At 45.3% G+C, this 17,865-nt stretch overlaps 1 protein-coding gene across 6 annotated transcripts in view; it reads right to left on the bottom strand.

The window, feature by feature from the left end:
* TNS1 (tensin 1) overlaps positions 1 to 17,865 on the bottom strand; it is an 805,414-nt gene that overhangs the window by 269,564 nt on the left and 517,985 nt on the right. For all 6 annotated transcript variants that reach the window (XM_082260250.1, XM_082260249.1, XM_082260247.1 and 3 more), the window contains one exon: positions 2,743 to 2,781. In XM_082260250.1, coding sequence (XP_082116376.1) covers positions 2,743 to 2,781 — 39 coding nt within the window. The remainder of the gene's footprint in view (positions 1 to 2,742; positions 2,782 to 17,865) is intronic.

Raw genomic sequence — 17,865 nt, forward strand, 5'->3', positions numbered from 1 at the left:
TCATGTGCAAAAAAAATGCTGTTTTTTTATTTTCCTTGTATGTGATTGGGTATTATTTGCAAAGTGAAGCCTTACCTCATTTACTAAGCTCTGGAGCAACTGCACCTTGCAAAGTGCACAGTTTAGGGCTCTCTTTAAGGCAGAGCAAAAGGGGAAGCTGCCCTGAGCCCAGTCATTGTTGTGGGGCCCAATGTAGCTGCCCCTTGAGCCCGCACTGCCTGCAAATAGTTGATAAGTGGATTTGGGAGGGCCCAAGAACATGTTTGCCTAGGGTCAAATCGATATTAAAGATGGTCCTGACACAGTATATTTGCCTTTCGTAAATCAACCCCTTAGTTTGCTACATATCGGTCTGTTCAATCGTCAGTTTTTAGCCCAGCTTCTTTGATTATTCAATTGAAGGATGTCAGGCAGGAGGCGGCCATCCACATAGCAAATTTCACATAGTGTGTATCTTACTTTCTTTTCTGGTACAGAATTTCCTATCTGTCTACTGCCATCTTCAACTACTAAATCTTATAGTAGGTGCCAGTTAATAGCCAGAGTGCAAACCATGGGCAAGCTGCAAACAGAAGAAGTGCTTTCCAATGAATGCAGGTAAATACTAGCATTAAAGTGATACTAAACACACACGGTTTATTTACATTGCCCTTCTATTTCTGTATGGGGATGATGGCACTGTCATTATTTTAATTAAAAAAAAAAAAATCTAAGTACCTTTTTCCTAATCTACATACAGCTGTCACATTACCCAGCTCTCTCCCAGCCTGTCTGCAGGGAAACATAAGCAGGAGGAGCTTCTAGTCCTCTGCTGCTGGTCACATGTTAATAAAAAAAAAAAAAAGCCTTTGGAATACAGAGTAAGAGTAATTAAATAACATCAATAAACTGTTTTAAATTGTCATACAAATATATATTTGAAATCAAATATGTATTATTTCATGGCAATAACATGGTGTGGGTGGAGTTCTGCCAGTCACAGGCTGTGTCACGCCCCTCCAGCCTGTGTCTTAGAATAAGAGAGAGGTGAAGCCTCCATCAATCAAGATGTAATAACCCACCCCCCATTGTGTTTAGCTGGTTAGTGGCCATGAAGGAGGGAGGGAGGGAGTGGGCTGTCATTTACCACTGTGTATACGCCCACATGTGTGACTCTATAGTCACACGGGCTGCTCAGATGTGATAGGGAAGGAATGCCCTGCATAGAAATACACTGAAAACTGAGCATGTGCAGAGTTGCCACTACAGCTGCAAAATCCCTATCTTTGGGGTCATGGACAGAAGGGGAAAATAGAGAACAGCCGGATCAACCAGGTTTTCTGCAGAATACAGAGAAGGAACCTCATGGATGGAGTAAGTATGAAAAGCATGTAATACACCATTTATTGATGTTTTTTAAGATGTGGGTTTAGTGACACTTTGGGGTTAATTTACAAAAGGCAAATAGACTGTGCACTTTGAAAAGTACAGTTGCGCTCTGCAAGAGCAGTTGTTCCAGAGCTTAGTAAATGAGCAGAAACTCCGCTGACTTCCATCCAATCATGTGCAAGCAAAAATGCAAGTTTTTGTTTCTTCCTTGCACGTGATTGGGTATTCTTTGGTGAAGACCCTCATTCACCCTTCTAGAACCATTTATGCATTTAACCACTTGCCGACCGCACGCCGCAGTTTTACTGCTGCAGGCTGGTTCGGCTGTGTGAAGCGACGTAGCTCTACATCCGTCGCGCACATGGTGCTGGGGGGGGGGGCGAACGCGCCCCCGCCCCCACTAGGCAGCGGGGATGCCGATGCACGGGGCCGGTGGACGCGATTGCCGCCGGCCACCCGTGATTGCTCCCCGCTGAGAGAAAAGGACGGTAGGCTGATGTAAACACAGCTGATCGTTCTTCTCTCTGGAATGATCACAGGTCTCTATGGTCATTTCACAAGTCCACCCCCCATAAAGTTAGAAAACACTCCCCTAGGCTCACACTTAACCCCTTGATCACCCCTGGGTTAACCCCTTCCCTGCCAATGTCATTATTACAGTAACAGAGCATATTTTTAAAATGATTACTGTGGTAATGTCACTGGTCCCCCCAAAAGTGTAAAAAAAATGTCAGTTAGGGGTCCGATCTGTCGCAGTCCTACTAAAAATCACAGATCGCTGCCATTACTAGTAAAAAAAAAATTTTTTAAAAATGACAAATCTTTCCCCTAGTTTGTAGCCGCACTAACTTGTGCGCAAACCAATCAAAATACGCTTATTGCGATTTTTTTTTTAGCAAAAACATGTAGCAGAATACAAATTGGCCTAAAAGGATGAAAAATTTGGATTTTTAAATTTTTTTTTGGGGGGGGGGGGGATGTTTTAGAGCAGAATGTGAAACATATATATATATATATATATATATATATATATATTTTTTTTTTTTTTTTCAGAATTGTCGTTCTTTTTTTGTTTATAGCGCAAAAAAAAAAAATTGCACAGGTGATCAAAAACCACCAAAAGAAAGCTCTATTTGTGGGAAAAAAGAGGACATCAATTGCATTTTGGTACAGTGTCGCACAACCGCGCAATTTTCCGTTAAAGTAACGCAGTCAAGAAACGCAAAAAAAGGCCTGCTCATTAAGGGGGAAAATCCTGCCGGTCCAGAACAGGTTAAAAAAACAAACATTTAGGCTTGCAGATTGCATAAAACAGTATATAAGAACTATATAGCATGAATATAAGTATCTTTATTTAGGTAAAATTCATCTTACCAGCTCGTAGTTGACACGTGGTGTGCAGGGAGACGCAATCTGCAAAGAAAGACAAATAAATTAGTCCAGCCCTGACATAGAGCAATATGTGATCTGTTTCCTGACATTAGATGAAAATTTGTTTCATGGATTGCAACAATATTACTGTTATTATTGTACTTCAGCAGGAAACCTCAAATGAAACAAAATGACAAATACAAATTACATTATACAAACATCAAATCTAAAATTATTTCTAAACAAATAATGGAATAGTATCCAATTTACAAATGGAAGCTGCTTTTTTTTTTTTGGGGGGGGAGTAATAAAAATCATAACTCCCCCCCCCCCCCCAAGTTTACAAAATTTCAAGAGTAAAAACTTCAATCACATAACAAAGAGGCCTCAAAATACAATACTAATTTTAAAATACGTCAAAATTTACTACAGGGTTAAAAAGTAACTCCACTTTTGTTAAAAAAACATTCCCCTCTGGGTGATCTCTGTACATTGCAGGGATTTTAACAAACTTTGTTGCAGATTCCTACCTTTTGTTATTCCTAAGAAATCCCTGTGTGTTTGTCTGTGTCCATGTGGAAAGTGAATCTGTATGGGAGTGGTTTCGTAATTATCAATCAGCTGTGCACCTGCGTGGCTCTAATGAAGAAAATTGCAGGATCTGCATCCCTTTAACCACTTGCCGACCGCACGCTGTATATGTACGTCGGATACGTTGTTTGCCTGGGGGCAGCTAGGGGGCGAGCGCTCCCGCCCTCGATTGTCAGCGGGGAAGCCGATGTGTGTGTCAGGCGGCTCCGATTGAGAGAGAACGGTCGGCTGTTGTAAACGCAGCCGACCGTTCTTCTCCCTGAAATGATCACAGAGCTCCTCTGATCCTTCTATATAGGATCACATGTCTCTATGGTCATTTCAAAAGCCACCCCCCCCCCCCCACAGTAAGACTCACTCCTCTAGGGTCACACTTAACCCCTTGATCACCTATACTGTTAACCCCTTCCCTGCCAGTGTAATTTTTACAGTAACAGTGCATATTTTAAGCACTGATTACTGTAGTAATGTCACTGGTCCCCCCAAAAGTGTCAAAAATGTCAGTTAGGGGTCCAATCTGTCCGCCACAATGTCACAGTCCCGCTAAAAATTGCTGATTGCTGCCATTACTAGTAATAAAAAAAAAAAAAACAATAAAAATGACACATATCTTTCCCGCAGTTAGTAGACGCGATAACTTTTGCGCAAACCAATCAAGATGCGCTTATTGCGATTTTTTTTTTACCAAAAAATGTAGCAGAAAACAAATTGCCCTAAAATGTTAAAAAAAATTGATTTATTTAATTTATTTATTTTTTGAGAATGTTATATAGCAGAATGTGAAAAATATTGTTTTTTTTTTCCAGAATTGTCGCTCTTTTTTTGTTTATAGCGCAAAAAATAAAAATCGCACAGGTGATCAAATACCACCAAAAGAAAGTTCTATTTGTGGGAAAAAAAGGACATCAATTTTATTTAGGTACAGCATCGCACGACCGCGCAATTGTCTGTTAAAATAACGCAGTGCAGAATCGCAAAATATGGCCTGGTCATTAAGGGGGAAAATCTTCCGGTCCAGAAGTGGTTAATAAAATTCAATTACAATATGATTTGTGTCGCAGTTGTATTCACTATATTGTTTTTTTCTTTATTTGCTATCTATTTTCCCCACGGAGGTGGAGTTACCCTTTAATCTTTGGCAATAAAACCTGGAAGCTGATTGGTTTCTATTCAGAGCTGCACCAGATTTTGCACTCTCCAGTTTTAGTAAATCTCCCCCCCCCCCCCCCCCCCGTGTGTCTCTTGGCCTTTATTGTTCCCTGGCCCGCAGCCAATTCTCCAAAGAACCAAAATTAAGTTCAAAAGGTAAAAAAAAGCGCATCTACCGGGCCATTAATTTGGTGCGTATTTGGCAGTGGTGGAGCACTGCCTGTAAATTGATCGGAGTAATGAGATTAAAGCTCAGCCTGTTTGTCCTCTGAGCTCGCCGTTGGAGACGCGGCTCCTCTCCGGGGCGTAGTAGCGCATCAATGATAGTATGGAAGTAACTTAATTCCGGCCTGGCTCTGGCGTTGGCTCCGGCAGAGAGAAGCAGCACAGTGCTGCCTTTTATCTGGGAAATGCAGCAGAAGACGGTAATGTCACGCAGGTCTGCTTTCCTGCCGTCCCCAGAGATCGCCTTTCATCCGCTGTTTGCGCAGCTTGAGACACCGAGTCCGATCGCCCATGAGAAAACCGATTCCCGCCATAAACTGTCTATTTTTTTTCTTTTTAAGGCAAGACTGGACTTTTTTTGGCTTGTTTAATAAAAGAAAAGAGCGATGTTCAAAGGGCGGTAACTGCAGCCAATGAGATCAATCCAAACAAATGTCAAGCGATATCTAATTGGTTGGTCTAATTTAACTCTGATTACATAAACGTTAAATAAATCAGACTTTAAACATGATACTCCAAAAAAATAAATAAATAAAATAAAAAATGTGGCCACAATATCACAAGATTTATTAACTATTTTCAGAAAATGTTAAAAGTGTTTTTGTTTTGGATAGGATAGGGAAGAGTTAAACTTCTGGCACAAAAAAATTAATTTAAATAAATTCCTTAATATAAATCCCCTTTCTGTGCAACAAATGCATTTACGAACCCTGATATTACCTTGTAAAAATGGCAGTAACATCATCAGTGTGCATATCTGAGCAGTGACATCATCACTGTGCTGTATATAAGCAGTGACATCATCAGTGTGCTGTATATGAGCAGTGACATCATCACTGTGCTGTATATGAGCAGTGACATCATCACTGTGCTGTATATGAGCAGTGACATCATCACTGTGCTGTATATGAGCAGTGACATCATCACTGTGCTGTATATGAGCAGTGACATCATCACTGTGCTGTATATGAGCAGTGACATCATCACTGTGCTGAATATGAGCAGTGACATCGTCACTGTGCTGTATATAAGCAGTGACATCATCAGTGTGCTGTATATGAGCAGTGACATCGTCACTGTGCTGTATATGAGCAGTGACATCATCAGTGTGCTGTATATGAGCAGTGACATTGTCACTGTGCTGTATATGAGCAGCGACATCATCACTGTGCTGTATATGAGCAGTGACATCGTCAGTGTGCTGTATATGAGCAGTGACATCGTCAGTGTGCTGTATATGAGCAGTGACATTGTCACTGTGCTGTATATGAGCAGTGACATCTTCACTGTGCTGTATATGAGCAGTGACATTGTCACTGTGCTGTATATGAGCAGTGACATCATCACTGTGCTGTATATGAGCAGTGACATCGTCAGTGTGCTGTATATGAGCAGTGACATCGTCAGTGTGCTGTATATGAGCAGTGACATTGTCACTGTGCTGTATATGAGCAGCGACATCATCGCTGTGCTGTATATGAGCAGTGACATCATCGCTGTGCTGTATATGAGCAGTGACATCATTGCTGTGCTGTATATCAGCAGTGACATCACTGTGCTTTATATCAGCAGTGACATCATCACTGTGCTGTATATCAGCAGTGACATCATCACTGTGCTGTATATCAGCAGTGACATCGTCGCTGTGCTGTTATATGAGCAGACAACAGAGCCAAAGGCTGGCCATACATGTTCAATTGTCTTGTACAATTTTTCTTTAGGATTTACCAAAAACCATATAATATGAGGTCACGAGAACTAAACAACTTTCAATTGTATCCAATTAGGCAGGCCCCTGCACTACATATTTTCTGCTAAATCTAAAAGAAAATTGTACAAGAAAATTTAACATGTATGGCGAGCCATAGGAGGGGCCTAGCAGGCTCCACCCACTACAGCTTGCCTACAGGAGGGGGCGGGGACAAGACCATTTACCCTGCACAGGGAGAAAGAAAGCAGAGTTGTGGGAGGGGCCATACAGGCCCCACCCACTACAGGCTGCCTGCAGAAAACTACAGGAGGGGGCGGAGACAAGCCCAGTCACCCTGCTCAAGGAGAGTAAACAGCAGTGAGCGGTCTTTATTACAGGAAGTCTCACACACTGGATTACTGCACAGATCTGGAGGAAATACACAAAGTACACTGAGATTCAGGAAGACTACACATGAACAATGGGTTATAGACAATAAGCTGCCTTTCCTGGAGTTCAGCTTTAAAAAACATTTGCCATCTTTGATCCCGTTGAAGAAATTTTCCTTCACTTCCTGTTCTCGAGATGCAACAGGAAGTGAGAGGATGTCTCCCCAAAGTGATGGAAATCCCCCCATCACCCCCTCCCCCCCAGACAGCTGCAACCCAAACATGTTGTCCCTATTGGAAGACTTACCTCACCTCTTGTTCTAGTAACAACCCTAAAGTTTGGACTTCCTAACAGTTTTCTAATGACAATGATCACCAAGTAGCAATAAAAACCTGAGAGTGTGTCTAAACCTTCCCCACCATCACGCCAAGCTCTTCACTATCACGCCGAGCTCTGCACCATCACGCCGAGCTCTGCACCATCACGCCGAGCTCTGCACCATCACGCCGAGCTCTGCACCACCACGCCGAGCTCTGCACCATCACGCCGAGCTCTGCACCATCAGGCCAAGGTCAAAATACTGGCCTCTAACCTCCCCTATAGCCAGTCCAACACATGCCTTATAAAAGTACAAGCCTCCAACCTCTCCCTATAGCTGGTCCAACAAATGCCTGAAAACAATTACTGGCCTCTAGCTTCTGCTTTTTGCTGACCCAACACACACCTAAAAAAGAAAAATCCTGGCCTTCAATCTCCCTAATAGCCAGTTCAACACACGCCAAATAAAAGTACCAGCCTCCAACCACCCTATAGCTGGTCCAACACAAACCTAACAAAAAAAAATGGCCTCCAACCTCCCCTATAGTCATTAAATCTTTGTATTGGAAAGCAGGCTGAGAGGGTCCAGCATTCGTTCCAGTGCTAAGGATCTCCAGATATATTCTGTAATAATGGTCCCCTTTATTAACCAGTTCTGGACCAGAAGGATTTTCCCCCCTAATGACCAGGCCAATTTTGCGATTCGGCACTGCATTACTTTAACCGACAATTGCACGGTCATGCGACGCTGTACCCAAATAAAATTGATGTTTTCTTTTTCCCACAAATAGAGCTTTCTTTTGGTGGTATTTGATCACCTGTGCGATTTTTATTTTTTGTGCTATAAACAAAAAAAAAAGCAACAATTCTAAAAATATATATATATATATATATATATATATATATATATATATATATATATATATATATTTCACTTTCTGCTATATAACATTCCCCAAAAAAATTTAAAAATCAAATTTTTTTCATCCTTTTAGGCCAAAAAAAAAAAAAAAAAAAATCACAAAAACAAAAGTTATTGTGTCTACAAAGATTTATGTCATTTTAACTTTTTTTACTAGTAATGGTGGCAATCAGCGATTTTTAGCGGGACTGCAACATTGTGGTGGACAGATCGGCCCACTGACGTTTTTGACACTTATGGGGGGACCAGTGACATTACTACAGAAATCGGTGCTAAAAATGTGCACTGTTACTGTAATACTGACACTGGCAGGGAAGGGGTTAACCTAGGGGTGATCAAAGGGTTAAGTGTGAGCCTAGGGGAGTGTGGAGGAAGGGACTTGTGAAATGATCACAGAGACCTGTGTTCCTATATAGAAGGATCACAGGCGCTCTGTGATTATTCCAGAGAGAAGAATGGTCAGCTGTGTTTACAACAGCTGACTGGTGTTCTCTCTCAATGGGGAGCGATCGCAGGTGCCCGGCGGAAATCGGTGCCGCCGGTACCGTGGATAGGAGTCCCCGCTGCCTAGTGGGGGCGGGCGCGCGCTGCCACCAGGATCACTCCAGTGAGCAGGCTTACATCTATGTTGGTTTGCGCAGCCGAGCCAGCCTGCCACAGTAAATCTGCGGAGGGCGGTCGGCAAGCGATTAAAGAGGAAGAAAAGATTTCTCTGTAACTTGTACTTATAGGTAAGCCTATGTAGCACCCTCCTAGGTAGGTAGGTGCTAGGTAAAAGCATTGATTGCTCCTTCTGCTTATCAGGAGAGCCAGATCTATTAGGTTGCTTGTCACATGTTTCCAGGTGTGATTCACTGGGTCTGAGGGAGTGTCCCCACTGCATCCAATGAGGGAGCTTGTTAGACAGTGGAGGAAACCTAGCCAGTGACATATCATGTTTTATGGCAGTCCCAGTGGGAGGGCATTCCTGCAATGCATCCTGGTATTGGCCATAAATACTGAGGGGACATGTGAAAGGGTGTCTTTTGGCGAGAAGCAGAGTCCCAGGAGGAGGTGGATGGCTGTCTCTCCTCCTGCAGTATGAGAGGAAGGTGGTTCAGGCAGTCGGCCTAGTGAACCAGGTGTGTGGAGCTGAGCTGCAGAGGATCCAGAGTGCTGATGGTGGAGCTTCTGGCAGAGTCTCCTGGGAAAAACAGTGTCTGAGTACTGAGGGACCTGCCAAAGGATCTGGCCCAGGAAGAGGGACCACTCCAGTGAAGTCAGGGGATCAAGGAGCTAGCTCACACAGAGTATGATAGCAAAAGGGGGTGCCAAGTACAAAGCCCTGAAGAATAAAAACAAAAGGGGGTGCCAGGAAAGGGCCCTGAAGTGTGTTCTGCTTATCTAAAGTGGTTCATTTATTACTACATCATCGCTATTGCCAAGGTGAAGCAGCGGCCTTGCCGCATTCAGTAATATTCAGTCGTCCCAGCAGATTGTGCATAGTTATATAAGCTGGAGTATCCCACTCATTCCCTTCTCTTATACAAGTTCTCAATAAAAACACAAAAACCAAAAGCTATTGGACGGTTTTCTGACTGAGCTAAAACACTCGGGAAAATGTTTAACTGTCATGCTGTTGCTAATGGTAACCCAGGGGAACCCGTATCCAGCAGCTCCCATAGTGCTACACCTATAATAAGGGTTACCTATAGGTACTGCAAATATCTCCTAAACTTGCACCGTGCCATTCCTTCAGAGCCCTGTGCCATGAAGAGCGGCTCCCAAGTGCATGCCCAGGAGTGACGTCATCACAGCCCCAGCCAATCAGATGGCCAGAGGACGTGAACCCGGAAGGAAGATGGGTGAACATGTTGGCTGCGTTACCGCTGAGCGGGCGGCGCTGCGGTGGCTTCATTCTAAGGTAAGTATTTCATAATGAGCTAGTATGCGATGCATACTAGCTCATTATGCCTTTGTCTTTCAGGTTTTTAGTTTTTATTTTTTGGAGGTTTGCAGACCTCTTTAAAAATCATAGTAATATTCCCTATCACCTTTGTTCTTGTCATAACCCCCCCGTGACCAGCTGTCCTACAGATTTTATTGCCAGCTTCAACTGCCGAGCCCAGCAGCCAATGAGGAACTACAAGCCTCAGCATGCTGTGGCTGATGATAGCTCTGACTTGTAGTTCCTCACTGGCTGCGGCTTTGTTGGTTGGAACTTTAGACATCCAGGAGCCTATCGGGTCTACAGGTGCATTCGTTGCAAACTTGGAACAGCCAATATATCTGTCACCAGGGTGTATACATTAACGAGCAGCAATATAGAAAATGCCGGAAGGTGCCGGGGCCGTCTGTCATCCCTACATTTATATTAGTCTATCTTGATTTATGAAAGGTGCTCATTTGTTAAAGAAAATAATAAAAAATGAGGAACAAGCCAAGTCTGTGATTACATAAAATGCCAAATGCCTCGCGGCCAGAAATCAGATAAGATTTTTTACTATTCAAATTATAATAAGTTGATGAAAGTTCAGTGCATGTACACCCCAACAAGGAACTTTTCCTATTGGCTCCTTATTGGTGAGTTAAATCCTCCAAAAGAGTTTTGTTACATCCTCCCGATAAGTGCAAAATGTCCCTGCTGATCCTGCCAGAAATCTTGTGAACTGATAACTTCCTGTGCCCTCTGCATGTGCTGCACTCTTATCAGTTACATTGTTGAGCACTGATGAGAAGGCACTGATGAGGTGGCAGTAATCAGCACTTATAAGCTGCACTGATGAGGAGGGACTAAAGAGGCGGCAGTGATGAGCACTGATAGGTTGCACTGATGGGGTTGCATTGATGGGCACTGATGAGAAGGCAAGGATGAGGCGGCAGTGATAAGTACTGATGAGGGGGCACTGATGAGGCGGCAGTGATGAGCACTGATAGGCTGCACTGATGGGCACTGACAAGAAGGCACAGATGAGGCGGCAGTGATGAGCACTGATGAGGAGGCACAGATGAGGCGGCAGTGATGAGCACTGATGAGGAGGCACTAAAGAGGTGGCAGTGATGAGCACTGATAGGCTGCACTGATGGGCACTGATGAGGTGGCAGTGATGGGCACTGATAGGCTGCACTGATGAATGGGCACTGGTGACACTGATGGGCACTGATTGGCAGCTCAGGTGGGCACTGACAGATAGCACTGGTGGGCACTGATTAGCAGTACTGATGGGCACTGACAGATAGCTATGATGGGCACTGACAGATAGCACTGATGGGCACTGACAGATAGCACTGATGGGCACTGATTAGCAGTACTTATGGGCACTGACAGATAGCACTGGTGGGCACTGATTAGCAACACTCGTCGGCAATGTGGGGACCGATATCTCTGTAACAGAAGCCACTTAACAGCTTTCTTATTTTTTCCTCATACTGTCAGTGTGAGAAAAAAAAAAAAAGCCAATAACCAGCTTCTGTTGACCTCTGCGATCAGCTGTCATTGGCTCACAGCTGATCATGCGGTAACTGGCTGCGGTCATTGGCCCTTTACCCCAATCTGTGATCACCCGAATCCAAAGGACTCGGCAATCACAGAGCGTGCCTACGTTGCATGGGCAGCACAAGCAAGGGAGGATGTCCATGGACGCCCTCCCAGCATTTTAAGCCCACGCGGTAGCTGTCTTTTGGCTATAGCGTGGGCAGGGAGGGGTTAAGTAAGCGTTGTCACCCTCAGACAGGAAGTGTGTTAAAGTAGTTGTAAACCTCAGACATTAAATATGAACAAAGCATATCCCTCTCTATTCTCAAAGCACAATCCTCTGCTATCTGCATGAGTCACTTCAGACAGGTTTTCCTGACACCAAGAGAAAAAAGGTGACAGGGGAGGGATCTCCAGTACACAGCCTGTGATTGACAGCCTCAGCTCTGTTCCTGTGTACTGTGTGAAGGGGTGTCCCTTCCCTCTAATCAGCTCTCGCTAAGCTCTGCAGCGTGCTTTCTGAAAGCTCAAACAAGCTTTATAAATTCTGGGCTTTAAAGAGATGTAGAGAAGAGAAGACTGCAAATAAACAGGTACAACTTATGCAGGAGGATTTGTTTTATCTCTTTGTATCACCTGAGGCCAGTCACTTTTCTGGGTATATGGAGGTCTTTATATTCACTTTAGACCCTGGTCCACACGGATACGATGCAGGACCGGCTGCAAATCCTATGCGGTTTCTGCACTACATTGCAATTGTGCGGCATCCGCAGGTGTCACTGTTAGAATAACGACACCTCAAAACACCTGCAATTCGCAAATCGGATCGCATGGGTTGCTTTTCAGGCGCAGAAAAAATAAAAGGGTCCTGCACCATTTTGGTGCGGATGCAATGCGATTTGAGCCATACAAAACATATGGCTCAAATCAACCGCACAGACATTGCATGTGATGTGCAAAGGAATGCAGTGCGATTTTCCTATGAATCACATGCCGTGTCCCGCAACGCACAACTGTGAACGCAGCCTCTGGGGAAAATTACTCATCTGGAGCTACCAAATGAAGGTAGCGATATTCCAGAAAGTTAAAGCAAAACTCCAGACAAAAAAAACATTCATTTTAATATATTTCTAAACAGCCACAAAAGGATCTTTTATCAACCATTTTTTTATTTTTAGGTTTTGGACAGGGTAGGGAAGGGTTAAAGCAGAACTTTGGGCACAAAAACAGAATGTATATAAATCCACTGTGCGTGCCAAATGTATTTTTCTAACCTATGAGGCCCCATGCACACGGGACGTTTTTAACGCCGCTGTAAGCAGCGTCAGGCGTTTTCTTTTTGCAGCCTAAAAACGCCCCTCCATGTTATTCTATGGCCTCATGCACACTCAGACGTTTTTGAGCTGTAAGTGGCTTAGACGTTTTTAGGCTGCAACAAGAACCCACCACCTGCGCGTTCTGAGGACCAGCGTTACAGCGTTAAAAACGCCTGACGCTGCTAAAAGCTGAATAACTTTGCTATAACGTTGCTTAACGTGCGTTAAGCCACGTTATACGTTTTTTTTTCTTCTATTCAAAATCAATGGTTCCCTATGGGATCCTATTGATTTGAATGGAGGTCGCACCGCAACACCGCAAGTCGGATCCGACTTGCGGGGTGACTTGCGCTGTGGGAATCTTGAGGGGGAACGCCACGCCAAAATGGGAAAAAAACGGCGTGGGGTCCCCCCCAGGGTTCCAAACCAGGCCCTTCGGGTCTGTTATGGAATTTGAGGGTAGCCCCATGCCGAAAAAACGGCATGGGGTCCCCCCCCAAAATCCATACCAGACCCTTAACCGAGCATGCAGCCTGGCAGGCCAGGAAAGGGGAGGGGACGAGCGAGCGGCCCCACCCCCCCTGGACCACACCAGGCCACATGCCCTCAACATGGGGGGGTGTTGGTGCTTTGGGGCAGGGGGAGCTCTGCACCCCCCACCTCAAAGCACCTTGCCCCCATGTTGATGAGGACAAGGGCCTCATCCCCACAACCCTGGCCGGTGGTTGTGGGGGTCTGCGGGCAGGGGGCTCATCGGAATCTGGAAGCCGAATCTGGAAGCCCCCTTTAACAAGGGGGCACCCCAGATCCCGGACCCCCTCCCTATGTGAATGGGTATGGGGTACACTGTACCCCTACCCATTCACCCCATAAAAGGCAGTGTATGGAAATAACGACAAGAGACGTTTTGGAAAGTTTATTAAAAATCTTCATCCGACTCTTCTTGTCTTCTCCTCTCCGGGGTCTTCTCCGGGGTCTTCTGCTCTTTTGCTGTCCGCCCTTCTTGTCTTCTCCTCTCCGGGGTCTTCTGCTCTTTTGCTGTCCCCCTCTTCTTGTGTTCTTGTCTCCGGGGTCTTCTGCTGTCCCCTCTTCTGCTGTCCTCTCTTCTTTTCTTCTCCTCTCCGGTCTTCTGCTCTTTTGCTGTCGGCTGTCGGCTGTCTTCTTCCTCCGGTCCTCCTCCGACGACGTCTCCGCTGATTATGCCTATCTCCGGTCTCTTCAGCTTATTATATAGCCATTAGGGGCGTGGCCCCGATGACGTCATCTGGAGACCCCGCCCCCTCATGTCACAGATGACGTCATATGTGACATGAGGGGGCGGGGCCTCCAGATGACGTCATCGGGGCCACGCCCCTAATGGCTATATAATAAGCTGAAGAGACCGGAGATAGGCATAATCAGCGGAGACGTCGTCGGAGGAGGACCGGAGGAAGAAGACAGCCGACAGCCGACAGCAAAAGAGCAGAAGACCGGAGAGGAGAAGAAAAGAAGAGAGGACAGCAGAAGAGGGGACAGCAAAAGAGCAGAAGACCCCGGAGAGGAGAAGACAAGAAGGGCGGACAGCAAAAGAGCAGAAGACCCCGGAGAAGACCCCGGAGAGGAGAAGACAAGAAGAGTCGGATGAAGATTTTTAATAAACTTTCCAAAACGTCTCTTGTCGTTATTTCCATACACTGCCTTTTATGGGGTGAATGGGTAGGGGTACAGTGTACCCCATACCCATTCACATAGGGAGGGGGTCCGGGATCTGGGGTGCCCCCTTGTTAAAGGGGGCTTCCAGATTCCGATGAGCCCCCTGCCCGCAGACCCCCACAACCACCGGCCAGGGTTGTGGGGATGAGGCCCTTGACCTCATCAACATGGGGGCAAGGTGCTTTGAGGTGGGGGGTGCAGAGCTCCCCCTGCCCCAAAGCACCAACACCCCCCCATGTTGAGGGCATGTGGCCTGGTGTGGTCCAGGGGGGGTGGGGCCGCTCGCTCCTCCCCTTTCCTGGCCTGCCGGGCTGCATGCTCGGATAAGGGTTTGGTATGGATTTTGGGGGGACCCCATTGCTACCCTCAAATTCCATAACAGACCCGAAGGGCCTGGTTTGGAACCCTGGGGGGGACCCCCACGCCGTTTTTTTCCCATTTTGGCGTGGAGTTCCCCCTCAAGATTCTCACAGCGCAAGTCGGATCCGACTTGCGGTGTTGCGGTGCGACCTCCATTCAAATCAATAGGCTCCCATAGGGAACCATTGATTTTGAATGGAAGAAAAAAAAACGCTGCTAAAAGCAACGTGTCAAAACGTGCTATAACGCCAATGGAAAAAGCTACTGAAAGCACGTTTTTACAGCTGCTTTTTCCGGCGTCAGAACTAGCTTTGACGTACGTTTTTTCTAACGCCCCGTGTGCATGGGGCCTAAATGACTTTGTAAAAGTAGCAGTGACGTCATCACTGTACTGTACATAGCCTGTGCAGAGAGCAGAGCTGTGGGAGGGGCCCATCAGGCTCCACCCACTCCAGACTGTAGAAAACTACAGTAGGGGCGGAGACAAGACCAGTCACCCTGCACAAGGAGAGAGAGCAGCAGTGAGCGGTCTTTATTACAGGAAGTCTCACACTGGATTACTGCACAGATCTGGAAGAAATACACAAAACACACCAAGAAGAAGAATACACATTAATTCCGGAGTTCAGCTTTAAGACTCATCGCTCTCCACCAGGAGCTGCAAGTGACATGATTGGTTAAAGTGTTTACCATCCGATTGACAGGTCAGACCAGTCTCCCTGCACAAGGAGAGCAGAGCTGTTGGCGGAGCCCAGCAGGCTACCCCCACTACAGGCTGCCTGTAGAAAACTACAGGAGGGGGCGGAGACCAGACCAGTCACCCTGCACAAGGAGAGAGAGCAGAGCTGTGGGAGAAGCCCAGCAGGCTCCACCCACTAATGCTTCCTGCAGAAAGCTACCGGAGGGGGTGGAGACAAAACCAGTCACCCTGCCCTGGGAAAATAGAGCAGAGCTATGGGGGGGGGGGGGGGCAGAAGGCCCCACCCACTACAGGCTGTCTGCAGAAAACTACAGGAGGAGGCGGAGACAAGACCAGTCTCCCTGCACAAGGAGAGAGAGCAGAGCTGTGGGAGGGTCCCAGAAGGCCCCACCCACTACAGGCTGTCTGCAGAAAACTACAGGAGGGGGCGGAGACCAGTCACCCTGCACATGGAGAGAGAGAGCAGAGCTGTGGGAGGGTCCCAGAAGGTCCCATCCACTACAGGCTGTCTGCAGAAAACTACAGGAGGGGGCAGAGACCAGTCAACCTGCACAAGGAGAGAGCAGAGCTGTGGGAGGAGTCCAGCAGGCTCCACTAACTACAGGCTGCCTGCTGAAAACTACAGGAGGGGGAGGAGACAAGACCAGTCACCCTGCACAAGGAGAGAGAGCAGCAGTGAGCGGTCTTTATTACAGGAAGTCTCACACTGGATTACTGCACAGATCCGGAAGAAATACACAAAGCACACCGAGAAGAAGCATACAAATTAATCCTGGAGTTCAGCTTTAAGACTCATCGCTCTCCCCCAGGAGCTGCAAATCACGTGATTGGTTAAAGTGTTTTCCATCCGATTGACAGGTCAGTGTTTGCTCTACTCTGCAGAGCTCCAGGTCTCTTCCATTTCCCAGCTAATGTGCCCAGGAGACCCGCTCAGACCCTTCTCCTTTGTTTGCTAATCATTGCATTAACACAATGAGCGGTAAGTACAGCTCGCCATTAATAATTAAGAGGTCCTGTTAAACGAGGGGGCTGATTTATTTATTTTAAGGCGACTTCCGCTGGGCGAGCAAACATTTGGCGGCAGATGTGAGAAAGGCCTATTGAAAAACAAACATCAAACGCAGGTACTTAAAGGGCGTTTCCACTTTCGGATGACTTTTATCTCTCGGCTTTTACTTTTAGTGAATTGAAGATGATGAAAGCGGACCTTTGTTAGGTTTATAGTGGTGACTGTGACCGCCGTCCTCGAGACGGGAAGCGGCACAACAAATCTACCCAACGGGGTGGACAGACGCCATAAAAGATAGCAGGAGATCTGACCTTATCTAACAATTCACTGGCCAATCAGCTTATCAGAAATTATTCGTTTGGAAGAACAATTTTAAAAAAAAGTGTATTTACATTTAAAAATTCAGTATTTATTGCTAGAAAATTACTTAGAAGCCCCAAACATTTTATATATATATATATATATATATATATATATATATACATACACACACGTATATATATATATATATATATATATATAGTGTTTTGCGAAAGTATTCAGCCCCCTTGAACTTTGCAACTTTCCACTTCATGATTGTGTCCCACGTGTTGTTGATTCATAAAAAATTACAGTTTTATATCTTTAGGTTTGAAGCCTGAAATGGGGCAAAAGGTTGCAAAGTTCAAGGGGGCCGAATACTTTCGCAAGGCACTGTGTGTGTGTGTATATATATATATTTTTTTTTTTTTTTAATGGTCCTAAAGAATAAAATGGTGGATGTTGAAATTTCACATGGTATTTGCGTAGAGGTTTTTCAAATGCAATTTCTTTTAAAATATACTATCATTTTAATGCACAAAAATACAATAAAATACCCAATTGTTTCGTAAAATATAAAAGATAATCTTACTCCAAGTAAATAGATACCAAAGATGTCACACTTCAAAAATTGCGAACGCCCATACAACGGCGACTAACAAATTTTATTATCCATATGCGACGCTTTAAAAGCCTTTACAAATTACCCCTTTAGATTTAAACAGGAGAGCTGGTGGTAGAATTACTGTCCTTCATCTGACGTTTCTGGTAATACCTCACATGTGGTGCGATCGCTGTTTGCACGAGTGCAAGACCAACCTCTCGGCTTTGCGCGCAAGCACAGGGGGATGGGACGATATACATTTTTTTAAAAAAAATGTTAAACAATTTATATTGGATTTTTTTTCTTAGTGTTTCATATACAAAACTATAACAAAGATAAGAAATAAAAGAAAAGCAGAAAAAAACAAAACAGTACCGATTTTCTTTTTTTTTTTACACTGTCCCCT

Source organism: Pelophylax lessonae (assembly GCF_965119305.1).
Source record: "Pelophylax lessonae genome assembly, chromosome: 6".
Lineage (NCBI taxonomy): Eukaryota > Metazoa > Chordata > Amphibia > Anura > Ranidae > Pelophylax > Pelophylax lessonae.